Source organism: Leptidea sinapis, chromosome 2, assembly GCF_905404315.1.
Source record: "Leptidea sinapis chromosome 2, ilLepSina1.1, whole genome shotgun sequence".
Lineage (NCBI taxonomy): Eukaryota > Metazoa > Arthropoda > Insecta > Lepidoptera > Pieridae > Leptidea > Leptidea sinapis.
The window spans coordinates 28,221,418-28,233,721 of record NC_066266.1 but is presented as its reverse complement, the minus strand read 5'-3'; the positions used below and the strand labels follow the sequence as shown (position 1 = coordinate 28,233,721).

Here is a 12,304-nt window from a genome sequence, read left to right as displayed (position 1 = left end):
TATTGCTCAATTCGTGGTATCTCTTATGAATTTCAAAAAAAGAACATTTTCTTTTATGCGCGTTTACACTACCAGAACGTCACGCGGCGAAAAAAAAGTAGTTATTCGAATCCCCGCCATTATTGTTCGATATGTTTATTGTTTTTTTTTTTTTTATAAAAAATGAGCGATTCAAAGCACACCGCCAGATAATTTAAACGCTGAAAAATAATTAATTCTTTCATTAATACTTAGTTTATTTGTATATAATCAATAGTGGATAATATTAGGTTACTACTAGGCCTGGCTGTTTTAATGTTAGCAATAAGCTAACTGTTTCAGAATCTTTTAGAGGATTCATATTATGGGTGTAGATAAAGTCTTGTATGCAACTGTTGATAATTAGGTATTAAAACACTCATGTGATACTATTACTCACTAATGTAAACCCACATGCGTGTTTTAATACCCCTTATTACACAGCAGTTGCATTAATAACTAGTTAGTTTATTTATATTCATATAATTTATTCACTTTTTTATGAAAACATCCGTTACATTAGTTTTTATTCTGCTATTTATCTTGTGAACAGACCCCAATAAAGTAGCATCCTATTACTTGTAATTCTGTTTTTGTGAACCAATTAAAATAAATGAGATAACATTGCAGAAAGTGGCCCTTTGCATTCATGCAACCGTAGAGTTCATATGCATGCATGCGTTATGACTAACTCGATGACTTTGTCTAAGTTCCGGAACCACATGGCCGCGTCCTGATAGTGGAAATCTTCACCCATTGTCACCAGTATGTTGTTAGATTTGTAGCTCTTAGATATATTCCTTGATATCGCGAAAAATGATTGCACCTAGAAAAGTGAGGAAGCAGTTATCGTAAAGAAGAACGCTTACGGCGGTTTTCAATAACATATCTATCCTTACTTTAACTTACTAGAGGTAAAGAAATCTATCATTTTATGCTTACTTAAATTTCAATGAAATAAAGCATTGGACTGTAACTATATTGGACATAACTATGGATAGATAAGATCTTCTCAATAAACGGTGATAGCAATGTACCTATCACTAGAGATACGTTATGAAAACGGCCATTAAAGAACAATGGAAAATTCACCTAATACATTGGCCTAGCACATTCATAGTGATGGAGGTAACAACTGTGGGACGTCCAGTACACGGCTCGATTCCTCGGCGCTTCGTAAAGAACCATCGCACCACACGCAACTACTTTGGATATCATATCATCGCTTTGCTTTGCTCGCAACTTGACCAGACTACCCACGGAAAATTATAGGTGTTATAACTGGCCAATGTCCCTTACGAACCATCTTTTTACCAAGGTGTTACGAGCAGTCCTTTATGCAGGGGATGCATGGAAGCAAAAGAAACGCCATTGCATGTGCTTACAGAGTGTAGGAGCGTGGCCGAACAACGCGCACAAATTCTCCAATTTCCAGTATCGCTCCTGGATGCCTGCAGCAGTCTGAAAAGGCTGGTATCTTTCTGGGACAGTCTGGGCTGGTTGGAGTAAGAAGATTAACTGACGCTCACAATGGCCCAATCAAGAGGCTAAGTGTGCAATCAGCCCAGTCAAACTAACTAACTTACTGTTTGTAACTTTCTCCCACGTACAACCAAGCTGTGGAATGAACTTCCTTCCTTTCCTGGACGATTCGACATGGATACCTTCAAAAAGCGCGCACAACCATCCACTGGTGTTGCAAAACAATATGCTCAAAGGTGATCCCTTGCTAATAAATATACGAATACAAATTTAACGCGGACACAGGAGAAGCAAGGAGATCAAATTCTAACAAAAAGACTAACTTCTTGAAAACAGCACTGGCATGGAACGCCAGAGGTCGTGGGTTCGAGTCCCGCATCGTTAATAAAATTTTGTGTTTAGTTTTATTTGTGTAATTAATCCCAGAAGTGAGGGCTATCATTTGACAAACAAAAAACAAAAAGATGACAAATTGTTTAAAAGTTTCCATGTTATATACTGCTGGCTGCAAAGCTTACAAATAATTCAAATTGGAATTGCAACTAGAAACTGTCGCGATTAGAAACAGTCGAGAATTGGCCGAACATACGATTATTTAATGAGTTAGGCATTATTTTGCGGAAACTCATAAATATTCAAATGTCGTTAGCTTTCTTGACTGTAAGTTTCGCTAAGGTTCGTCTACAATCAATTCGACACGTGTTTCGCCTCTACACGAGGTATCCTCAAAAATATTGACTTGCACTGGTAAGCTATACGTCCTCCCATTGACAGACAGCGTCCACGGATAAGGTGATTTACCGTCCGCGTCGATAAGTTTATTGAGACAAAAAATGAACGATAGTTACAATTTTTATATCAAGTAGGTCACGACCGGAGATAGATTGAATATTGGGAACGGTAAGACGAATCTTAGCGGATTTACACTCATGAAGGCTCACAACATTTGAACGAATATACAATAATATTATGCAACAGAGTAGTGAACAAAGTAGAGTACAAGTTGTCATATGTGACACGAGCAGCCCTCACCTTCTGCTCGACGTTGTACATCGGCGAGTGTTCGTCGTCGACGATGGGCTCGTCGTCACAGAGCACGTCGAAACAGAAGCCGGGCGGCGGCGAGTACGTGTTGTAGAGTACGCCCGTAAACAAGTCCGACGACTTGCCTGTGACAGTCGACCACCACTTACCATTAAATGGCATAAAATGCATTTATTAAATGCAAAATTGATTCCTTTAGAATTCTTTTTGATGTCATTTCTAATATACTAGATACTACTACCGCTTCGGAAATACATGGCGCTCTGAAGAAGCGGCGCAAGAAACTCTCCCAGTATTGCTTTTTTGCTCTTTATAATCAAATATACAATAAACTGTCAATCACTATCGCTATAAAATAATCATAATGTAGTCCCAGGCTGTCCCGAGTTGTGGAGTAATAGGATTTACGACAGAGACATATTTTAATAAATCATTTAAATTTATTTATAGATAATGCATGAACAGTGGCTGGTACTTTATTATAAAAGTGTATACATTTACCCTTAAAGCTATTATGTATCTTATGAAGCCTACTAGAATTACTTACAAGCAATCCCTTATTTCTAGTGTTATAGTAATGAAAATCATTATGAAGCTTTGTAATAGCAAGTAGATCAATAACAGTGTAACTTAGTTGTAAGACGACATAATATTTTGATCAAGTCTAAACAAAAATGAAACCCTGCCAAACCTAAGTTCATCATGGCGACCACATAGCGGAAGACGAAGTTTTGGTGGACCCACAAGTTAGACAGGCGATTGCTGGAGTAAATTAGATGAGAGCAGTGCAGGAACGATTGTAGAGGCGATCTTTGGGGGAGGCCTTTGTACAGCAGTGGACGTCTTCCGGCTGATGATGAAACCTAAGTTCTATTGTTTCGCTAAATACGCCTTCTAAAGTAATTGTTTTGTAAACGAGCCATGTCATTTACGTGCGTGACTTACCCAAGTCGTCATCCCCCCGCCACACCATCTCCATGGTGCTGTGCTTCAGCCGCAGCGCCTTGTCTTGATAGTCAATGCGGCCCAAGAACAGTCCGTCGTAGCCCATGGCAGCCAGCAGCGACGCGAACTCCCGCGAGTGTCCGAACGGGTCGATCTGCCAACCCACGCGGGGCACGCCGCACACGCCGAATGTGTCGTTCAGTTTCCTTCAACAATACGGCACATTGCATCTTGTTTACTGTTAGCTTCGCCTGTATGTTTCTATGTATCTGTGTAACAGAATCTTAAATGTGCATTTCAATAACTTCACGCCATCCGATTTAGATGGCCATTTGAAATTTGAAGGTCATTAATTTGCACTTATTCGTGGCCAAGATTTTCGATTTAATTAAAAAATATACAAATAAGATAGATGAATTAAGTACTTGGAGCTTGCTAGTTCTAAGTACTTTTAATGAGTAAAGTATAATAATAATAAATAATAAAATTAATTTTAACGTTATGTCACCTGACTAATGATCGGGATAGTACAACACTCATCTAGCATTAGGCATCAAACAACTTTTGCGTATCTCTGGAAACTAATTCTGAATATAGGGTTGAAAATGAATTAAGAATCGATGCAAACTTTTTATTGACGAGAAACAGTGACTCAGTAATAGGTTCATTAGCATAGGTATAGTAATTGATTTAATTAGTTTCTCATTTTATAGAGAACTTTTTTATCTTATCAGAAGCATAACATAATTTAGTGAGACTGTAGTATATACACGTAGCATTGAGATCTTCCTATAACAAATTCAATCTGCACTCTTCTTTACCTGTTAAATAAATCATCGCCATATGTCACAATAATTGAAATGTTTATGGAGGTCATTTAAAAATAGCATATAAAGTACTGACTCAAATATTGATCCCTGTGGAATGACAGACACAATAATACAAACACAACATAAAAATACATTAAGAACTACCGTTTGAACTCGGCATAAGATAAGAAGAAAGCCTATTCAGAAGGTTACCTTTAACTTTATTGAAATTAAATTTTTTGAGCGATAAGAGGTGATTCACTTTGTAGAAAGCTTTATTGCTTTTGTTAAGATTGTTAGTAAAATTACAAAAATTATATATAAAGTTTTATTATTATAATTTCTTTTTTTTTTGTTTGATCTGCGGTTTGTTTTTGTTATGTACCATGTTTTCATTCATTCATAATATATTACATCAACTATTTTATAGAATGAAGACAAAGTCGATACCACCAGCTAATTTTGCTAGAAGCCGGTTTCCCGTACAACCAGGGTGTGCTATACTACATCAGTAGGGATACGTACCTCAGGCCCCAGGTGAACTGGTCGAGGATGCTCTGGTAGTGCGCGGCCGCCTCGTCATTCATGCTCCACGCGCCGCCCACGAACTGCAGGCGCCCCTGCCGCACCAGGGTGTGCACCTTGTGGCGCACGTCGTCTCCCTGCCGGACCCACCACTTCCAGAAGAACGCAGTCTCCACATAGATGAATCTAGAACAATGTTAATTAAATTTAAAAAAATTAACAAATAATAGTATTTTATTAATATTAAAGGTAAAGGTTTGCATAAGACGTGTATTAAAATATTTTTTTTAGGTATTTGATACTTTTCAGTTTTTGAAGTCGGTTTTTTTTAACGTAGTTTTTTTTTAATGTTTACGTTTTAGTGTCATTTAATAATATTCAACCTGAATTAAAACTCTAAAAAAAAATTATGTCATCCAGGTAGATGAAAATTTTCATATAAATGTTCATAAAATAAAAACTACTGGGCCAAACTGTGTAAATTTTTTATGGGACCAAATGACATCTATTTCGCATCAACAAAAGAATAAAAGAATTACGTAAATCGGATCAAAATTCTCAGAGTAATCGGTGTACACACATAAAAAAATACCGATTGAATTGATAACTTCCTCCTTTTTGAAATCGGTTAAAAAAGAGGACATAGACATCTCTCGATGGTAAAGATGACGAACAAACAGTGCTGCTGCAAACAAGAATAGAAGAACCTGTTTTCAGTAGTACTGGTTACAATGATGATGGAGCGTCTTGGGATTATTAGAAAGTATTTTATGGAATAGAAAGACATGGAGGTGATAGAGTCATTCCTTAGTAGTAGCAAAAATGGTAGTACGTACTTTCGCTTCGGATCTTCCCACAGCTCCTTAACGACGGAATCCAAGATGTACTGTACACCAGCTTTCTGAATGTTATTGCGACCTGGAACAACGATTGACTGGTTTAAAGCAAAATAATATTTTAGATATTTGAAATGGAAAACTAACGCGACTTATATTTGAAGACGACTCGAATACGTGATTTAATATTATGCCATCGTAGCCTGAAATGTACCCTTCAGGCAATACCAGTGGGAGGCTTCTTTTGCACAGGTTGCCGGCTAGATTATGCGCCACAACGGCGCTTATTTCTTCCGTAAAGCATTAATGCGTAAGCATTATTCGAGCGGTCTGAAGGGCGCCGTAGTGAAATTACTGGGCAAGTGAGACTTGACATCTTATGTCTTAAGGTGACGAGCGCAGTTGTAGTGCCGCTCAGAATTTTTGGGTTTTTCAAGAATCCTGAGCGGCAATGAATTGTAATAGGCAGGGCCTATCAATAATACGAACAGCTGAACGTCGTGCTCGTCTCGTTCCTTACTGTCATAAAAAAATAAAACACTACTCCGCCGTTAATCGAGACACTTATACAATCGCTTACCGTGGACTTTTACATCGGGTCTATCATCAGCTTTCATCTTCAAATAATATTTAGAAACTTTATGCCTATATATTTATTTACAATACCTATATAAAAACACTAGGCATAACTTGTCCTGTAGGCCACCAATTTGTGTGTGTGTGTGAGTATCTGTTTAACCAATTATTCACATTACGTGAATGCTAGTGAATGCTAACCTATCACTTTAAGAATGGCATCTCTGTATTTTAAATGACCTGATGGACCGAGCAATTTTTAATAGAACTTTTTAAGTTTACATTGTTGTAAATATATATTTATGTAATAATAAAGTATTCCTTGTCCCTTTTAACAGTCTGGGCCACTCAATACCACGTATTCAACATACCGGAAGTAGATGATTGAGCATGATTTTGTGCTTCCTGCTCAGGGTATTAGAATGATTTAGTGGGGATTTTAATTCAATTTATTTTTTAGGTAAGAGTTATTCTGTCTTCTTTATTGATGTTTTATTATATTCTCTTCTTAATGATCATCTTCATCCTGACTTGCACTAAATAACTTATAAAGTTTTACAGTGAATAAAGATTTGATGAATTGAATTGAATATTTCTATTATGTATGGTATGTTAAATGTTTTATTTTTTTATTTAATGTAGGTTAGTATTGTTATATATTGTGTGGGGGGCCTACCACCACTGCGTCTTCCGGTACTTGGTCGCCATTCGAGAACTTCACTGTCCCAACGGCCATCTATCCGTCGAACTATATGCCTTGCCCACTTCAGTTTTCGCAATCATTTGGTCTTTGTCGATGACTTTGTTGTTGTCAACAACTTTGATGACGATCTGGTCAAGAATGCCGGAATACGTTGGATGAGGGCAGCGCGAGACCGATCGTCGTGGAGATACTTGAGGGAGGCCTTTGTCCAGCAGTCGACGTCTTCCGGCTGATGATGATGATGAAGTATTGTTTTATTATGAAGGTATATTTATTCGGAGCATTCCGAGGGAAGTTTTTAAAAAGACAATTTAATTGAATTGATTAATAATGTCTAATCATTTACATACAATAAACAATAAGAGTCACAATCAAGCTCAACAATTGTTTGAAGCAAAACTCTGCCTACGTGTCTATTAGGCAGAGTGTTCGTTCAGTTGTGTTTCGACCGCGCTTCGAATACAACGCCACGCAATGATAAAGTGTTCAGTGAAAAACTGCCAAAAGTATGTAGTGTCGTATTTCAAGTTTGTACTTTTGTACGTTTGTTCGTTTGTTTATACGTTTCCTCACACTTACTGTACTAGAAACTACTCACTGCCAAAGTAATACTGGTCGACAGTCTTCAGCCAGCCCACGTCGTCGTGGGTATGTGCTACGATGTGCACGTTCAGAACCGATGGGTCGGTTTTGGTACAACTCTGCAATTAAAACAATATAACGGTCATTAGTTGTTTAAATATTAGAATATTTGATATCAGTCACAAGAGGTTATCACTCCACAGAGCGCTGGTGATCTATCGTTCATGTCATAAATGACAATTAAGAATGTCAACTTCATTAATATACCTTTCACAGAAGCCACAGTAGGATGAAATTCCTACAAATATTATAAATGTGAATGTATGTTTGTTTGCTACGCTTTTAAGCCGGAGCTACTGAACGGATTTTGATGAAATTTGGTACAGCGATAGACTAGAGCTTGGGAAAGGACATATACTACATTATATACCAGAAAAAACCTTCGTTCCCGTGAGATTAGTGATAAACCGAAATCCAAAATAGTTTACTTTGCCATAGCAATCATCTTCGAAATAAGATTCATATAATATGTTGGAAACGGGAGTGAAAACGGGAACCGGAACTGGAATAGGACACGAGATAATTTTTTATTCAAAACTTGCTTATTATTTTTGAGAACTCTTTATCTACGCGGACGATGTCGCGTGCATCAGCTAGTAATAGAATAAAATCAACATCCACAGTTTCAACTTTCAGTATTCTACAAGTTGATGTAAATAAATTATTTGAACGGTTCACCTTCCTCGAAGTTAAAATAAAAGATTATGCAGCAAATATACACAAACTTTAAATGAAATAATTTATAATAATTTTTAATTTTTCAATAGATTCTCGTCAATTCCTCTGGTGTTGCAGGAAAATTTAAATTCAAATATTTTTATTCAAAATAGGATTAAAAATCACTAATTGAATGTAAAAAACAACCACCCATTCAAAATAGACTGCCTCAGACCTGAGAAGAATGGACGCAAGAAACTCAGCGGGCTTTTTTTTTTTAATATATAATATGGATTACAATGTGATATCGTACAATAAACATTTATAATTAAAGAGCCTGAAGGTGTTCGCTCCATTTCCAGTATGTGGTATCATCAAGAAAATCGTTTATGCTATAGTAACCTTTCCCACACAAACGTTTTCTAACAATTCTTTTAAATTTCGTAACACATTTTTTTTGTACATTTTCTTGGATAATATTGTAGAAGCATATACATCGCCCAATAAAAGACTTACTAACTCGACTTAAACGAGTAGTAGGCATAACAAGTTTATTTTTGTTTCTGTTTGGCGCAACAAACTCAGCGGGCTTTTTTTCGCTCGTTTGTCCTCCTCTTTATTGAATGTTAGAAGGCGGGGCTGAGAATTTAGTATCGGGATAATGCACATCCTCGTTTGCCCACTTATTTCATAAATATCACCTGGTATCCACAGCGTTCGGAGGTGTCTAGGGGTGTCACCTCGTCAGCCAGCGGCACCGCACTAGCAGCAACGGCACACAGAACAATCAGTAGCAGCGACATCTGTTACACAAAATGAGTAAATTCATTACTAAGTCACATTACAAAGCACAGCACGGTAGAAATATTGAACAGTTATGTATTTTCATAGGCACTTCAGCGAATATTCTCGAAAGTGTGATAATGTTAGTGTTAACACGAGCAACAAACATAACCTTGTTATGCCTACTACTCGGTGAAATGAGCTATTAAGTCTTTGTTTTCTAATAATTAACATTTCATTTTTTGACTTACTCATGTAAGGCATTGACTATTAGACGTTTGATTATGTTTGTTGCATCACTTTACATATTATATTGTAATTTAAATTATTTACGAAACGATGAAAATGTAAATCTTGATTTAAAAGAGTGGTAATGAGTTTCTCGCTACTTCTTCTCATTAGCTCAACCCTTTACGAAGTAGCAGTTATAAATGTAATTTCTGTGACCTGGATGAATAAAGTGATTTTGATTTGATTGATTTGATTTTGTTAGGCGATGCATAATCTTTTACATGAAATTCAAAAGAATTCCGCCCGCTAAGTTTTCTGCGTCCATTCTGTCAGGTCTTAGGCATATATTTTTACGAGTGAGTGATACTTCTTGACGTTCAATAAAATAAAAAAAAAAACCCTATTTTGAATAATAGTATTTCAATTTGAAAAAGGTTCATTTTCTCCCATCCCGCGACCTTCACAACTGAAGACTTGATTAATGATTCAAGAATTGAATCCCTTTAATTTGAAGTGATTTTAAAATCTTATTTTGCATATAATATTAATTTGAATTAATGCAAGCATTACCTATATTTAAATCAACACCGGCAATTGGTCTCTAGAGATACCTCTAGACATGACAGTTCATTGACATTACATTTATGAACATTTCATATACCTTTACAAAAATCTTCACCTTTTTACTCTTAATGGTGATTTTCATTATTATAACACTTGAAATAAGGGATTGCTTGTAACTATGTCTAGTAGGCTTCATAAGATACATATTAGCTTTAAGGGTAAATGTATATACTTTTATAATAAAGTCCCAGCCACTGTTCAGGTATAATCTTTAAATAAATTTAAATGTTTTATTAAAAAATGGCTCCGTCGTAAATCTGTGTGATCCGAGAGACTGTGACTAGATTATGATTATATTTTAAAACAATAGCAACGACAGTACAATATCGTATATTTCATTAAAAAGATCGCAAAAAAAATAATGCTGGGAGAGTTTCTTGCGCCGCTTCTTCTCTCTGAGTGCGCCATTTGTTTCCGAAGCGGTTAGTAGTGTCGAGTATATTAGAAATGACATCAAAAAGAATTCTAAAGGAATCAATTTTGAGAAAATAAATGCCTTTTTATAAACAATGGTTATATGTTTAGTATAAAGTATTAATATATATAATACTAGCTGAGCCAGCAAACGTCGTATTGGCATATAACATATTAAAAAAATCAATTATAAAAATTTTGATGCAACCGATTCTCACACCTACCAAATAAATATATCGTACTACAAGTATTGTATTCGATTGCCATCTTGCAACCTTATATCGGTTTGTTGGATGGAACAGAATAATATAAAAATCGTGATAAAAAAATAGTTGTAGATCGTAGAAGGGCGAAAATTTAAATTTTGTATGTATTTTTCAATGCTGTATCATGATAAAATTAAAAATAATAAAATTGTCAAGAAACTAAAAAAAATATTTGGGGTGAACTACTTTAACATTTAGGGGGATGAAAAATAGATAGTATTCGATTCTCAGAACTACTGAATATGCATACAAAATTTGGTAAAAATCAGTAAAGCCGTTTCGGAGGAGTAAGGTAACTAACATTGTGACACGAGAATTTTATATATAAGATTTATAGTACGAAGGAATCCTAAAATGCCACCCATTACAGAAGCGTCGCAGCAGGATGTACTAGGGTCATATAAATTGTAGGAGTACAAGACTAGTTTTTGTTCGGGTCTGCCTACATTCAGGTTTACCGGGACATGTACTAGGAACACATAGATCCAAGTAGGTCTTGCTGATTTTTTACATCTAAAACCGGTCTCAAACAATTTTCTATACCTCTGTTGTATTTATGAGTTGTAAGTACTTTCTGTACACGCACCGTTAGTAACGTTTAGCTTAAGTTGTTATTAATTATTAAAATTATCATGAACATCAGATTTAAAAAGGTTTATATTATTAAGTAGCTGACCCAGCAAACGTTGTATTGCTATATAAAGTAATAAAAAAAATTTTGGGGTGTAAAAAGTAGATGCAACCGATTCTCAGACCTACCAAATTTATCGTACTACAATTATTATAAGTATTGATCCATTGCCATCTTGCAACCCTGTAGCGGATTTGTGGATGGAACAGAATAATATAAAAATCGCGTTACGAAAATAGGGTTGATCGTAGAGGGTTGAAAATTTTGAGTTATATGTATTTTTTAATGCTGTATCATAAAAAAATAAAAACAAAAAATCACGTCTAAATAAATACAAAAAAATTTGAGGTGGACATGTACCCTTAACATTTAGGGGGATGAAAAATAGATTGTAGTCGATTCTCAGACCTACTGAATATGCATATAATATTTGGTAAAAATCAGTAAAGCCGTTTCGGAGGGCTAAGGTAACTAACATTGTGACACGAGAATTTTATATATAATATCCAAATTTATAACGGAAAAGTTTATCCTAACCCATGTTATCCTAATTTGAAGCGTTGGTGACGTAATTATCTTTCTTATTACTGGCTCTGATACCTAGTTATCGTTTCGCATAACATCTATAGATGGCGCTAGTACAACCGCACATCTGACATCTGACGCGGTATTAAAAAATTTTACACTTTTGTCTGGTCAGCAGGTATCTACCAACATCATGAATTGACAAATTCAGAAACCGTCTGACACCTAACCTTTAGTTTTTTTGGGAACTGGTACTTGCTTAATGCTTTGATACCGTTTATAATTAAATAAATTTAAGAACTGACCTGGCAAACGTTGTTTTGACTTTTGCCATATAAATTATACAGGGTGGCCCACCCAAACCGGTCAGTATGGGGATTTTAAAATATATAAGAGATAGAAGAATATCTTCTAAGGAACCACGATGTCGATTTTAGAGAAAACAAAAACTGCATTCAAGATTTATCATTTATATTATCATACACGACTCGGGAATCGAACTCGGTCTTTTTGTAAAAAAAAAAAATACATTTTTGTTTTATAGCCATATTGATAGTGTAGGTTGTAAGGAGTGATTGTTGCTATGAAACCTT

The 12,304-nt window shown here is 35.7% G+C and overlaps 1 protein-coding gene across 1 annotated transcript in view; it reads right to left on the bottom strand.

Moving 5' to 3' along the window:
• The window catches only part of LOC126974461 (lysosomal alpha-mannosidase-like), a 49,733-nt gene that overhangs the window by 26,744 nt on the left and 10,685 nt on the right, over positions 1–12,304 (bottom strand). Inside the window, exons 2-4 of the mRNA XM_050821971.1 lie at positions 4,824–5,009; positions 3,490–3,695; positions 2,533–2,669 (exon numbers count right to left, since the gene is read on the bottom strand). Coding sequence (XP_050677928.1) covers positions 2,533–2,669; positions 3,490–3,695; positions 4,824–5,009 — 529 coding nt within the window. The remainder of the gene's footprint in view (positions 1–2,532; positions 2,670–3,489; positions 3,696–4,823; positions 5,010–12,304) is intronic.